The 15,438-nt window shown below is 43.7% G+C and overlaps 1 protein-coding gene across 1 annotated transcript in view; it reads left to right on the forward strand.

Annotated features, from left to right (window-relative positions):
* The window catches only part of TMTC2 (transmembrane O-mannosyltransferase targeting cadherins 2), a 342,425-nt gene that overhangs the window by 263,315 nt on the left and 63,672 nt on the right, over positions 1–15,438 (forward strand). The window contains exon 9 of the mRNA XM_029078947.2: positions 15,265–15,346. Within this exon, the coding sequence (XP_028934780.1) occupies positions 15,265–15,346 (82 nt within the window). The remainder of the gene's footprint in view (positions 1–15,264; positions 15,347–15,438) is intronic.

Raw genomic sequence — 15,438 nt, forward strand, 5'->3', positions numbered from 1 at the left:
GTTATATCGTGCTCTCCCAAGCACTTCGTAGAGGGCTCTGCAGGGACTCCCATGTAGGGCAGGGACTGTGTCCAACCTGATTATCTTGTATCTACCCCAGCACTCTCCTACGAATCAACGCCTTATCGGGGTATTTGCTTACACTGCTGAAGCTTAGAGCTATGCCACATAGGGTTACCCATAATGGAAAGGTCTAAGCCGAAGTGCCAGACAAAGTCGATTCACCCGTGCTGGGCAGCAGCAGCACGGGAAAGAGTCAAAGGTGGATGACCGAGTGATCAAAATGTTGATCGATGACAGCGGCAAGACTCAGGTTTTTGCTGTGTGGAAGAAGGAACCGACAAACCATGTCCATATCTTCTGCAAGAAAACTCTATGGGTGCACATACCAGAACGATTTCATGGTAGAAGATGGGATGTTCTGAAAAGGGCAGATCCATGGACTTGCTATGCGTTGGAAGAGACCCGCTAGCATTTGAAGAAGAAGAAGACTCTAGCCCTTAGAACAGTGCTTGACACATAGTAAGTGCTTAACAGATACCATTACTATTGCCCAGTAAGCACTCAATAAATATAATTGATTGGTTGATTGATTGGGAGAATTGAGAACAGGGCGCCGTTCAGAAGGTTAGGTTGGAAGGAATGAAGATGGCCAGCTGGAATGGAGCGGGTGAAACAGAGCTGATGTTGAAAATGGAGAGGTTTGATGAGAAACTTGGAGTTCATCTTGAGGAGCTTTGGCTTGATTCAGAAGCCTTTGGAGGGTTTTGAAGAAAGGGGAGAACTGAAATGATCCTCAAAGAAGATGGTCTGTGTGGTGGGAGTCAGAAGGTCATGGATTTTAATCCCAGCTCTACCACTTGTCTACTCTGTGACCTTGGGCAAGTCCCTTCACTTCTCTGGGCCTCAGTTCCCTCATCTGCAAAAGGGGGATTGAGACTGTGAGTGCCGTGTGGGAAAGGGACGGGCTCCAACCTGATCAGCTTGTATCGACCCCAGCTCTTAGAATAGTGCCTGGCACATAGCAATCACTTAACAAATACCATATTATTATCATTATTATTACATAGATAAGAGCAGCAGAGGCCGGGAGAGCATTGAGAAGGGTGATGCCATAGTGCCACATTAGGATAAGAACTTGGAAAAGTAGTGGTTGCTGTTTGAGAAATGCTGTTTAGGAAGAGCTGGCAGGATTCAGCAATATATTTTAATGTGAGAGTGGAAATATAGTAATTTTGATATTTGTTGAGCACTTACTAGGTGCCAGAAACTGTATTAAGCTCTCAAGTGGATACAAGCTAATCAGGTTGGACACAGTCCCTGTCCCACATGGGGATCACGGTCCTTTTTTTTTTATAGTATCTGTTAAGCGCTTACTATGTTCCAGGCACTGTACTAAAAGCTGTGTAGTTACAAGGTAAGCAGATTGAATACGGTCTTTGTCCCACATGAAGCTCACGATCTCAATCCCTATTTTACAGATGAGGTTACGGAGACCCGGAGAAGTAAAGTGATTTGCCTAAGGTCACACAGTGGTCAAGTGGCTGGAAGAGTTGAGATCAGAACCCAGATCCTTCTTTCTAACAGGTCCGTGCTCTATCCACTAGCTGACCATGCTGTAAGCGGCGTGGCTCAGTGGAAAGAGCCTGGGCTCGGGAGTCAGAGGTCATGGGTTCGATTCCCGGCTCTGCCACTGGTCAGCTGTGTGACTGTGGGCAAGTCACTTAACTTCTCTGTGCCTCAGGTACCTCATCTGTAAAATGGGGATTAAGACTGTGAGCCTCACGTGGGACAACCTGATTACCCTGTATCTCCCCCAGCGCTTAGAACAGTGCTCTGGACATAGTAAGCGCTTAACAAATACCAACATTATTATTGTTATTATTATTATTATTAAGTGTGTTAAGGATTGAGGTAGATCAAAGATAATCAAATCAAATACAACCCCTGTCCTATGCTGGATTCTCCCTTCAATTCAATAGTATTTATTGAGTGCCTCTTGTGTGCACAGCGCTGTACTAAGCACTCTAGAGAGTACAGCAGCATGGCATAGTGGATAGAGAACAGGCCTAGGAATCAGAAAGTCATGGGTTCTAATTTTGTCTCTGCCACTTGTCTGCTGTGTGGCTTTGAGCAAGTCACTTCACTTCTCTGTACCTCAGTTAACTGATCTGTAAAATTGGGATGAAAACTCTGAGCCATTTGAGGGACAGAAACTGTGTCCAACCCGATTCACTTATATCGACCCCAGGGCTAAACACAGTGTCTGGCACGTCGTAAGGGCTTAACAAATATCACAATTATTATTATTATCATTGTTACAGTCAATACAGTAATAAACAGACACATTCCCTGCCCACAACAACCTGAGAAGAAAGCTTATACCCATTTTACAGATAAGGAACCTGAGGTGCAGAGAGGTTTAGTGACTTGCCTAAAGTCACCCAGCAGGCCAGGAGCAGAGCTGGGAATAGAACCCTTCAAGTTCTCTGTGTCGCTGAAAGGTAGTGAGGAGTCCAAGAGTCACCCGAAGGTGCGGCCTTTTGAGAATGGTATTTATCGAGTGCTTACTATGTGCAGAGCACTGTACTGAGCACTTGGGAGAGTACAATACAGCAGAATTAGCAGACTCATTCCCTGCCCGTAATGAGCTTACAGTCTGGAGGGGAAGGCAGACATTAATATGAATAAACATACCGATGAAGACATTGAATTTGGAAAAATAAACTAATGGTCTGATTAACGGATGAAGTCCAGGCTCTCCCAGAACTGAAAGCTTCTCCTGGACCAGAAAACATTTTACCAAAACCTCAAGTCTGTAAAGAATACCATCTGTGGGTTCAAAACCATCAACAGCAACGTTTATCCAGAACCAACTATGTGCAGACCGGGCAAAACTAAACCGTACAACTCACACCACAACTTCAGTGTTAAACTAGGCCCCGTGGACATCAGTGAATTACACTGATTCTCACAACAAATACCCAGACATGGAGACGGCCAACAAGGTCAGGGGCAAGGACCACGCAGCATCTAGTATGCAGACTGTGAATGCCCGGCATCAGCGCAACACTATTAGAATATTTCAACAAAAACATATCCAAGGAAGTTGCATTGAGTGAAGTCATCCTGATGGTGCCCAATTCAACTTGTCTAAAATGTCCATTAAAACAGTTGACCAAAGAGCGACCCATATGTGACACCCAACAAAAAACAGTAAGTTCTTACATACACACACAGGTATGTATAGATACACGAAATGGTTATTCATTCAGTAGTTCACTGGTTGCCCATTTCTGTCTGCATCAGGTAGGAAGCCCTGACCTTTGTCTCTCCTTTCCCTTCTCTTGTACACTCCAACTGCGTTCCTCGTTCCTTCCAAGCTCCCTTTCTCAGTGCGCCTTCATCTCGATTTTTCTGCCTCAGGACTCTCGTTCCTACCCTTCCACTTACTTGCCCGGAACTCCCTCTGTCTTGAACTCCAGACCACAGTTTTCATCATCTTAAAGGCTCTTTTGGAATCTCACCTCTTCTAGAAGTCTTTCCCCAGTCCATTTTTCTTCTCCCTAAACTTACCCTCCCAATCACCACCTCAGTACCTTTGCATCTCCTCAAGCACTTATGCACCCACCACCATCCATAGCACTTCTGTACAGATTCATTCATTCATTCAATTCATTCAATCGTATTTTTTGAGTGCTCACTGTGTGCAGAGCAACGAACCTAGCGCTTGGAAAGTACATTTCAGGAATAGAGACAATCCTGAGCACAAAGAGCTTACGGTCTAGATCCATTTACCGACATTACTTCTTCCTCCTACATGTAAATTAGTTTGTTTGTGTCTCCCGCTTCAGACTGCGGAGCCACTGAGTTTGGAAAAAAATAAGCCAGGGATTCTGTCTTCAAGTAGCATGGCTAAGTGGAAGGAGCATAGGCTTGGGAGTCAGAAGTCGTGGGTTCTAATCTCAGCTCCGCCATTTATCTGCCTCAGTTCCCTCATCTGTAAAATGGGGATTAAGACTGTGAGTCCCACCTGGAACAAGCTATCCCAGTGCTTAGAGCAGTCCTTGACACAGAGTAAGTGCTTAACAAATACCATCGTCATTATTATTATTACTATTTTGATTTCCCGTGTTCTTAATGCAACATTTTGCTCACCATACATTGAATTGTGAGTGTGTGTGTATGTGTGTGTGTGTGTGTGTGTGTGTGCGCGCATGTGTGCGCTAAAAATATGGCCCTCCAAAAATCTGCTAGCTTACTTTGTAGTTCTTTCCTTCCTGAAGATTAACTCTGGATTAACAAAAATATCTCTTCTGTTTCCATCTAAATATCAGAATCACAGAGCCAGAAAGGACATTTAGGAATCATCTGACCTTGTCGTCTCTCACAAAGCAGATTGAGGCAACACATGATCCAGGAAAATGGTTATCCATTATTGAAAGCTCCATCCTACCTTAGGACCCCTTCATTACCCCTATGGCCTACAGTGGACTTTGTTAGAGAGTTTATTCTCTAAACTTTAAACTCTTAATGGGCAGGGATTGGATCTTCCAACTCTCAAGCGTTTAGTACAGTGCTCAGTAAATACCACTGATCGATCGATTCATCTGTGATCTTGAGGTTTTTGAGAATATTTGCCTCAGGGTCAATTTGCCAGTGGTAGATTGACCCCTTGGGAATTCTCTGGTGAAAATTGGTGATTTTTCACCACATTTGGCTACAGCAAGACTTGTCAGTTCCACTGGAGGAGAAGCTAGGGCTGACCTTTGGAAAGTCAATCACCATAGCCATGACCTTTCCTGCTTCAGTTAGGAGTCATACTAGAAAGTAGTACAAAGCAGTAAATCTAGGTTAGAAGATTCTGCAGGGAGTTTCCAAGCCGTAGTGCTGCTGTGACTGGGTCTTGTAATGCTTCACAGTCCCGGGAAGCAGATATTTTATTTTATTTCAGAACGGAGCTTCCTATTCTTTCTGCTTGTACTGCAATCGCAGTTTGCTGCACCTAGATGGATTTTACTCATTTCCTAGTTGTTGAATTCATCAATCTGCCTTCTGCTTGGTCATTCACTGAATGTCTGGGTGTACTAAGACCTCTTGTCACTTGGGAAGCCTCGCATAATTCAGTATCCATGAATAGGCATCCTTTCCCCAGAACAAACCTCCATTGCTACTGTACAGTTAACTTGTTGCAGACATCTCAGAACTGCTGTACTTAATGTCAACTAACTGATTGGTAATTCATTCTCATTAAGAACAAGATACATGTGAGTATATTTTGTATAAATTGTATATTTAGAGAGCTCCACCTATCCCTGGAACCCAGTTCATTTTCGATATATCACAAATCATGACATTTTTAACCTTTCCCCTAACAAGAGTATGGGAAGTAGTTTTAATATGTCAAACTTCAAAAATCAAAGATTAGCTAGTGAAAAAATAATCACAAATCTCTGGATTTTTTTTTCCAGATGTGAGAACAAAAACGAGATGTGGATGAGTGCTTTTGGTCTTTACTAGTCACAATCAACCAACCGGAAACTCATTTTTACTGCTTCAAAAGTAGCACAGACTATGAAAGCTGAGTATCAGCCTACTAAAGTAAATGGGATTCATATTATAATTCCCTAAACTATGCTGCTTGTCAGATTTGTATAGTGTTCATCAAAAGTCCTAGTGAATTATAATCATGGCACTAGCCATGATTCTTGGTTGAATGGAATTTACATTTCAAATATTGATTTACCCTTTATTTTCATGCAAAATTTCACATAGTTTTTCCTAGTTGAGTGGAAGCAAATACATTCTAGAAAAATGTAAAGAAACTGCAGTCCTAATTCATAAGTTTATTACTGCTTTATGGAGCGATACTGGATAAACCATACCTTCTGAACCTTCATCTCCTCTTTGGTAAAAAAAAAAACAAAAACAGGTGAAAATGCTTGTCACAAGAACTACTTTGCAAGATAGCCATAGAATCGAAGGAACAAGAAATTGCTTGCTTTCCTCTTTAGTGAAACCTTTTGGGATTTTTCAATTCAGCTGTGTATTTTTAAAAATTTTAAATCTATCTTTAGAAAATAAAAATTTCAGTATCTGCAATACATAGGATTACTCTTTCTTCAGTTTATTGTCGAATGCTATTTTCTGCTTATGAAACCTGTCTTTAAGTAGGAGGGGAAAGAATAATAAAATATTCAATAGTTTAAATGTTCATATAACTCAATTTGGTGGTTATGAAAGGTGCTTTCACTAGGTGTAAGTGCATTTGGAGCGCAGCAAAGGCATTTGATTCTTTTTGCAGCTTTAGCTCTCTGAAAGCACTGATGTAATATCTGCATATTCACTGAGATAGTTGCAGAGTAGGCAAGAGTCAATCAAATTTGGAACTAAAATAAAGAGAGAATAGAAGGATTAGTGCTTGCCTTAAATTTAACTGGGAACACCAGACACACATTTTGCGTACCATCAAAGTATCATAAAACTAAACTGTATGTAGTTTTTTGTTATTTTTTTTTTTATTTAGAGAGAGTTTCACGTGTTATTCACAAACTTTGTTTCCAATCCTGAACAAGGATCCCTTTATAGATTCCTTGAGGGCAGGGATCCTGTCTAATAACTCTTTTGTACTCTCTCTCAAGTAGTTTGTAGAGTGCTCTGTACCCAGTAAGAGCTCAATAAATACCGCTTCTCGATCGCTAGAGCCCATTAGGTTGGAAATAGGACACAGCTACCCATTCTTCCAGCACCCCTGCTCCTCATCACTGGGCAGAGAGTAAGGCTCACACTTGCCCCTGCTCCGTGATGAGAAGAGGCAGTTTCCATCAGAGTCCCACTGGTGATTCAGCCTCTCAAGCCTTTTGGCGGTATTCGGGATAGGACCACCAAAGGCTTTCACTGCTGAGATACCAAGTTGATTTTTTCCTCTGCAAATGAAAAGGCAATACTGAGGACAGGCAACCTAAGAACTGGATGAAAACGGTCATTATTTTTGCTACTTCAGAGCCTGATGGCTCTAAATGAGCACCCTATCGATTTAGAAGCCCTAATTCTACGTAGCCTTATTATCTATGGAAGGCAAACACTGATTTTTGCCGAGAAAAATCTAATTGAAAATTGATCAGGTATAAAATCTATATAGATCTGGGAGAGTTCGACAATTGCGTTAGGATGTGTCTGTGGTAGAAGCCTACTCTTTTTAAGAGCAGCAGCAGGATCTAGGGGAAGGAATTTGAGCCTGGGAGTCAGAGGACCTGGGTTCTAATCGTGGCTCTGCCAATTACTTGCTGTGTGATTTTGGGCAAGGCAGTTCACTTCTCTGTGCCTCACTTTCCTCAATTGTGAAATGGGGATTAAATACCTGTTCCCCTTCCTACTTAGAATCTGAACCCCCTGCAGGACAGGGACTTTGTCCAGTGAGATTAACTTATATCTATCCCAGCACTTAGAATAGTGCTGGGCACAAAGAAGTGCTTAACAAATGTAATAACAATAATGGTAACAATACTCACTCGTCTTAGGGAAATGAAATGTAAGAATGCCATGGAAATTAGCGCAAATATGCCATCTGATCTTATGAGATGATGTATGAGTTCAGCCCTCCCTTTTGATGCTTCTCTTGCTATCTTGTTTTCTTGTCACCCCGTAGAAATGAAGCCCATTCATCAAGTTGTGTTAAAATAGCCAAGTGCATGTGCAGAAATTGTGTAGATTAGTTGGGGGACGTAGGGGAGAGTTAGGGTCTGGAGTTTGGCAATCTTAAATCCTTTCTATATGGTGTTTATTAAGTGCTTACTATGTACCAGGGACTCTACTAAGTGCTGGGATAGATACAAGGTAATCAGATTGGACACAGTCCTTGCTCCACCTAAGGCTCACAGTCTTAAACCCCGTTTTACAGATGAAGTAACTGAGGCACAGAGAAGTGAGGTGACTTTCCCAAGATCACACAGTAGATAAGTGGTAGAGCCAGGGTTAGACTCTAGCCCATATCCTGCCTCTCCCTCCTCAAATCTATTACTCTCCCTCCTTTCAAAGCCTTATTGAAGGCCCATCTCCTCCAAGAGGCCTTCCCAAACTAAGCCCCACCTTTCCTCATCTCCCACTCCCTTCTGGATCTCCCTGACTTGCTCCCTTTGCTCTTCCCCACTCCCAGGCCCGCAGCACTTATGTACATATCTGTAATTTATTTATTTATGTCGATATCTGTCTCCCACCTCTAAACGGTAAGCTCATTGTGGGCAGGGAATGTGTCTGTTGATTTTTGTATTGGACACTCCCAAATGCTTAGTACAGTGATTTTGCACACAGTAAAAAATAAATTCGATTGAATGAATGAATGAATGAACGAACGAATGAATGAAAGGTCCTTCCGACTCCCTGACCCATGCTCTATTCACTAGGCCGCACCACTTCCTAAAATTTATCCTGGTATCTGATGGCTGCTGCACAGTTACTAAAGGGAAAGGCAGAAAACGGGAAGGACTATGGATAGATTGGCTGGGATTCAAATCCTTTACTAACAGAAACATTCCCCAATCCTTCTATCCAATAACAAAGATGACGGCTTGTATTTTCATTTCCTCCTATTGTTTTGCCAAGGGAAACCAGGAAGACCCTTGGACTGGGATGGATTTGGATTTTGGAGTACACGATGGGAAGTGACATGACATTATATTTTTCCTTTTACGTGACTAATTGAAAATCCCCTAAATTTCCAACAAAGTATTTCATATTAACAAGGTAAATGTCTTTATTCATGAGATCCAAAAATGAAGTTAGTGCTAATATTATCCCTCCCCGCTTCTTTCTGGTTCACTGCATCTTTGTCAGCTCATGGTGAGAACTGTGCTAGCGGTAGGCCCAGTCCAGTAACTGCCCAAGTTAATGGCTGTCACAGGGAGCGTCATTCTGCTCATAAGAGCAAGGAGAAAGGAGCAGGAAGGCTGATTTTTTTTAAAACTGAAATTTCCTTCTGTCTGAGTACTAAACAGAATGTATTTGTCGAAAGTTTATTGCACACAATTTTGACATCAAGTATTTTGAAAAATGTTATTCCTTCATTAAATGGTTCATGTCAGCCTGGCAGAATAATAATAATATAATAATAATAAATGTGCTATTCGTTAAGCGCTTACTACGTGCCAGGCTAGGATAGATACGAGATAATTGGGTTGGACATAGTCCATGTCCCCTACAGGGCTCTCAGTCTCAATCCCCATTTTACAGATGAGGTCACTGAGGCACAGAGAAGCTAAATGACAAGGTCACACAGCAGGCAAGTGGCAGAGCCGGGATTAGAGCCCAGGTCATCCGACTGCCAGACCTGTGCCCTCCCACCCGGGCCACGATCCTTCCCAGTGTGGTGGGCCTCACTGCTGCTGCTGCTTCCTCAGCCCTTGTGCATCCAACAGTACTTATTGTCCAGGATTGCAATTTTCGGGGCCATGGGCTGAGGCCGCACCCTTCACTCCTCTAATGCTCCCCTTCTCACAGTTCCTCGGTGTCGTCTGTCTTGTCACCAACCTCTTTCCCACATCCTGCCTCCGGCCTGGAATGCCCTCCCTCCTCATATACATCAGCCATTGGCTCTCCCCTACTTCAAAACCTCATTGAAGGTTTCTTTTCTACAAGAGGCCTTCTCTAAGCCCCCCTTTCCTCTTCTCCCTCTCCCCTTGGCATCTCCCTGAGTTGCCCCCTTTATTCATCCCCCTCCCAGCCCCACAGCACTTATGAACGGATCAAAATCATTTATATTAAAGTCCATCTCCTCCTCTAGACTCTTAGCTTATTGTGGTCAGGGAATGTGTCCATTGATTGTTCATTCATTCATTCAATCATATTTATTGAGCGCTTACTGTGTGCAGAGTACTGTGAGAAGCAGCGTCGCCTAGTGGAAAGAGCACAGGCTTGGGAGTCAGAGGTCATGGGATCTAATCCCGGCTGCACCGCTTGTCTGCTGTGGGACCTTGGGCAAGTCACTTAACTTCTCTGTGCCTCAGTTACCTCATCTGCAAAATGGGGATTAAGACTGTGAGCCTCATGTGGGACACCCTGATTACCTTGTATCTTGTATATGAAGCAGCGAGGCTCAGTGGAAAGAGCACGGGCTTTGGAGTCAGAGGTCATGAGTTGGAATCCCAGCTCTGCCACTTGTCAGCTGTGTGACTGGGGGCAAGTCACTCCACTTCTCTGGGCCTCAGTTACCTCATCTGTAAAATGGGGATTAAGACTGTGAGCCCCACGTGGGACAACCTGATTCCCCTGTATCTCCCCCAGCGCTGAGAACAAGCTCTGCACATAGTAAGCGCTTAACAAATACCAACATTATTATTATTGTATCTCCCCCAGCGCTTAGAACAGTGCTTGGCACGTAGTAAGCACTTAACAAATGCCTTAATTATTATTATTATTACTACTAAGTGCTTGGAAAGTACAATTCCGCAGTAAAGAGAGACGATCCCTGCCCACACCGGGCTTACAGTCTAGAAGTTTATTGTTGTATAGCACTTAGTACAATGTTCTTCACACATTAAGGGCTCAGTAAATACGATTGACCGACTGAGGCCCAATATGGTGGAATGGGGGAAGTTAGATGCCGGTGGCGGTGGAGGAGGAAGTCCCTATGGTGGGAGCAGCCTCAAAACTCAGTAGCAGATAAGATGGAAGCTTCTGAGGACGATGATCCGTCCAGCTCTCTTCCTCCACCCTGCTCTCTCTCTCCCACCGAGCAACCCTGGGCAGGCACAGGCTCCTGACTCTGGCCAACGGGATGAGGCAGGGGAGGGGCAGAGGCAGCGAGATCAGCAGCAGCGGCGGGTCTTTTACGTTGGACCTATGGCAGGGGAAATGGAAAATGCAAGGGTAAATTTGGAGCGGAAAGGGGAGAAGAGAAAACACTGTGTGTACAAAGGCTAGTTCGAGGGGTAGGGAAAGAGTCCAGGGAAACATCTTCCGTAGAAAATGGCAGTCGATAAAGTAATGAATCTGATAAAGTCCCAACTTTTACGACTGCCCATATCGACTCCTGTTGCGCGTCCGTTTCGTCGTCTTAATTTTTATGATTTCTTCATAGTGATGTGCCTCAGCATTCTCTCACTCCCTCACATTTGGCTTATTTTGGCCTTTCTTTAGCTTTCAGTCAACCACAAATAATAATAATCACCGGGTTGAGCCGCTGTGGCTTGATGGTCTAATTCTTCCTCTTGAGAAAGTGCAGTTTGGCCTCGCCGTGCTTCCTCTGGCATCTGGCACTTGGTAGAGATTATTGACGGGATCTGCCGAGCCACTGCAGGAATCCCGGCGCTTGTTATTCGGGTGTCGTGTGTGTTTGTCATGAAAATGTTGTGTTCCATTGCCACACCAAGGGTTTTTGGTCTTTCACCCTGAGGCATTGATTATGAGCCAGTTAAAAAAGAAACCAAAAAAATTTGGCTCTCTTTAAAACCAAAGTAGAACAAGATATGTGCTCACTTTCCCACCCCTCCTTATTTTTTCCACACGTAAAAAAAAAAAACCTTAGCATGCCAAACCTAATTCTCCCCTATTTTAGAGTGGATTAAATTTAGCACTGGAGCATTGAAAGGGTAAAGGAGTTATTATACACCCCTACCCATACGAACAGCCATAACTATGTTTTATATTGACATTTCTGCCCTATGTTACTTGAGCTTTGAAATGGGGAATAATTGAGCTTATTATCTGTTAGATAGCGATATAACTGTTCAGGCTGAGAAGTAGTCTGTTCTTACATTTACTGAGCCCAGGGTTAACCCCCTGCACTCTACATTCAGTCTCTTGGGGAGCTCATTTGCTTGTACAGCTTTGCAGACAACTCCCAAATTAATCTCACTGGCTCTAACCTCACTCCTACAGAATAGCCTCGTATTCATTTTTTTTTCCCAGTGGTGTGTAAGCCCTTATTATGTATCAGGCACTATCCTACGCACTAGAATAAATACAAGGTAATCAGGATGGACACAGACCATGTCCCACATGGGGCTACCAGTATCAATCCCCATTTTGCAGATGAGGGAATTGAGGCACATAGAAGTGAAGCGACTCGCCCTAGGTCACACAGCAGACGAGTGGCAGAGGCGGCATTAGAACCCAGGTCCTTCAGACTCCCAGGTCCGTACTCTATCCACTAGACCACACAGCTTCTCTTGCCTCCAGAGGGATGCCCCACAAGTATCTCAAATTCAACAAATCTGAAACCGAACGTCTCATCTTCCTTTTCTTAAATACACTCCCTTTCCTAATTCTCCCATCCCAGTCCGTAACATCATCATCCTCCCTCTTGCAGAGACCCACAACCCCATTGCAACCTCTCGCTTTCTCTTCAACTCCCACACTCAGTCATTTGCCAATTTCTGCTAGTTCTCCTCCATCGCATTTTCCAGGTTTCCACTCAAGTGGTAACCACCCCCCTGGTTCATTTTATGGGCAGGGAACATATCTGCTAATTCTGTTGTATTGAACTCTCCCACGTGCTTAGTACGGTGCTCGGCACATAGTAAGCGCTCAATAAATGCCATTGATTGATAATTAGACTCATCTTTGAGATGTGGTTTTATAAAAAGGCATTCCTCTGTTAAAATAATTTTTGTATTTTCAGATAGATGACACAGAGCATAGACAGAGCATACGAACGCACACAGAGGCACATTCAGTGTTCCTTTTACTCCTTTTTTCTCCTTCTTCTCCCCTTCCTTTTTCTCCCACCCCAAAATGTTGTTTGCCAAGATTTAGTCGGGAAGCAGCGTGGCCAAGTGGAAAGAGCACAGGCCTTGGAGTCAGAGGACCTGAGTTCTAATCCCTGCTCTGCTGCTTGCCCCCTGTGTAACTTGGGGCAAGTCACTTCACTTCTCTGTGACTCAGTTTCCTCAACTGTAAAATAGGGATGATATACCTGTTCTCCATCCTACTTAGACTGTGAGCCCCATGTGAGACAGGGACTGTGTACCAACCTGAAAAACCTCTATCTACCCTAGCTCTTAAAACGACGTTTGACGCATAGTAAGTGCTTATTCATTCATTCTCTCCTATTTATTGAGCTCTTACTGTGTGCAGAGCACTGTACTAAGCGCTTAATTTGGCACAGACTAAGCACTTAACAAGTACTGTAAACACATACCTTTAAAAAAAGCACAGTACTCATCCCTGGGGTAAAAGGTAGGGTAAAATATGGTCTAGATAAACCCTGGGATGCCCTTGCTAATGAAACGGTTTTCGAAAGCATCTGCAAGGAAATTCTGCCACCTTTGTGTTGCTGTTCTAGACTGTAAGCTCTCTATGGGCAGGGATTGTGTGAACTCTATTGTATTGTACTTTCATTCATTCATTCAGTAGTATTTATTGAGCGCTTACTATGTGCAGAGCACTGGACTAAGCACTTGGAATGTACAAACCGGTAACAGATAGAGACAGTCCCTGCCCTTTGACGGGCTTACGGTCTAAACGGGGGAGACGGGCAGACGAGAACAATGGCAATAAATAGAGTCGAGGGGAAGAACATCTCGTAAAAACAATGGCAACTAAATAGAATCGAGGCGATGTACAATTCATTAACAAAATAAATAGGGTGATGAAGATATATACAGTTGAGTGGACGAGTACAGTGCCGAGGGGAGGGGACGGGAGAGGGGGAGGAGCAGAGGGAAAGGAGGGAGAAGAGGGTTTAGCTGCGGAGAGGTGGGGGGGGTAGAGGGAGCAGAGGGAAAAGGGGAGCTCAGTCTGGGAAGGCCTCTTGGAGGAGGTGAGTTTTAAGTAGGGTTTTGAAGAGGGGAAGAGAATCGGTTTGGTGGAGGTGAGGAGGGAGGGCGTTCCGGGACCGCGGGAGGACGCGGCCCGGGGGTCGACGGCGGGATAGGTGAGAACGGGGGACGGTGAGGAGGTGGGCGGCAGAGGAGCGGAACGTGCGGGGTGGGCGGTAGAAAGAGAGAAGGGAGGAGAGATAGGAAGGGGCAAGGTGATGGAGAGCCTTGAAGCCACTGTACTCTCCCTGGCCCTTCGTAATTATGCTTTGCACATGGAAAGCACTTACTACATACCCCCGATTGACTCTTTTCCTTTGGAATAGAGGACCTGAGAGGTGGAATTTAGGCAGAGGAAAAAAGGAAAGCAAAAATGGGAAAGCACAATAGCATGCCACACACACCGTGCAAATAGTAGTTTTCAAATCAAGGTGGTATTGAGACAATTCATTACCGGGAGTATGGGTACCTGGGGTGAACTTCCCGGAGGAAGAGGAAGAAGTGCCCAGCACGTAGCAAGCGTTTAACAAATACCGTAATTATTCAAAGAAACGGGATGAGAAGGAGCAAGGACTCGGTACTCTCTGGGCTCTCTTGGTAAAGCGGAAATAGTTTCTCCAAGCATTTCCCCTGGAGTGACAGATCTGAAGAGCAGGATCCCTAAGAAATAACTTTTTCCACTAACAAGAAAACCTACTTCTAAAAGGCACGTCATCTACTCCATCCTCTCCCTCCTTCTGGAAGACCTAGGTGAGTTTAACTGATAGGTGTCTTCCCCCATCATCAAAATAAATTACAGTTATGATTATAAATCATAGTTATGAACATAATAATGGCTATATTCATAACTAGAGAGGATAGTTCTTTTAAGACTTTTCATATTTAAGGAAGTTAACTAAACTTGAATAATCATTCTTTTCTTCATCGGTCTCAAAGCACTTCTCCGAGTAAAATTTGATAATTAGGTCAAGTCCACAGAGTAACTCATCGGTTCAGTTGTTACAGATGGAAAAACACAGCCCATATCACACAGGGATTAGTTTGGACATAAATAAAAAACAAGTCTCTTGATTTCTGATTTTCTTGTTCTATCCAGTAGTAGTAAGCAATATTTTTTATTAAGCATTTTCCGTGTGCCGAGCACTGCACTAAGCACTGGGAGAGATTATCCGTGGACCGACCTACTTCTCTGAGTGGAACCACATAATTGGTTGGAATTTTACCATGTTCTTATTTGGGTTTAATAGGGTTGCTTTCTAATTTCCAAGCTCAATGGAAAAGATTAATCACTTATCAGATCAATCCTTCAGTTCTGTGGTTAGAAATTAGAAAGCAGCAGAGGCATGTGGATAGAACAAATATCATCATCGGGTCAGACCAGTAATCCATTCAGCCGGCAGTTCCCAAGGGGCTTGGAGAGACAATGCAGTGGTCGCCATCTGGGGGGAAAGAACTGACCTCCCCTTGACTATAAACATTGGATGATCCATGTTTTTCTCTATTTTTCAAGGGACGCAAGGCTGAGGCTGAAAGGTTTTTCTTGAAGGCTATTCAGCTGGATCCAACCAAAGGAAACTGTTACATGCATTATGGTGAGTTTCTGAAAGATTGCAGTTTTTCACGGCGAGTTATCGTTCGCATTCATTATTCAGAATTCACAAACCACTGCTGGCAAAAAAGCAAT

The sequence above is a fragment of the Ornithorhynchus anatinus genome, chromosome 14 (assembly GCF_004115215.2).
Source record: "Ornithorhynchus anatinus isolate Pmale09 chromosome 14, mOrnAna1.pri.v4, whole genome shotgun sequence".
Taxonomy (NCBI): domain Eukaryota; kingdom Metazoa; phylum Chordata; class Mammalia; order Monotremata; family Ornithorhynchidae; genus Ornithorhynchus; species Ornithorhynchus anatinus.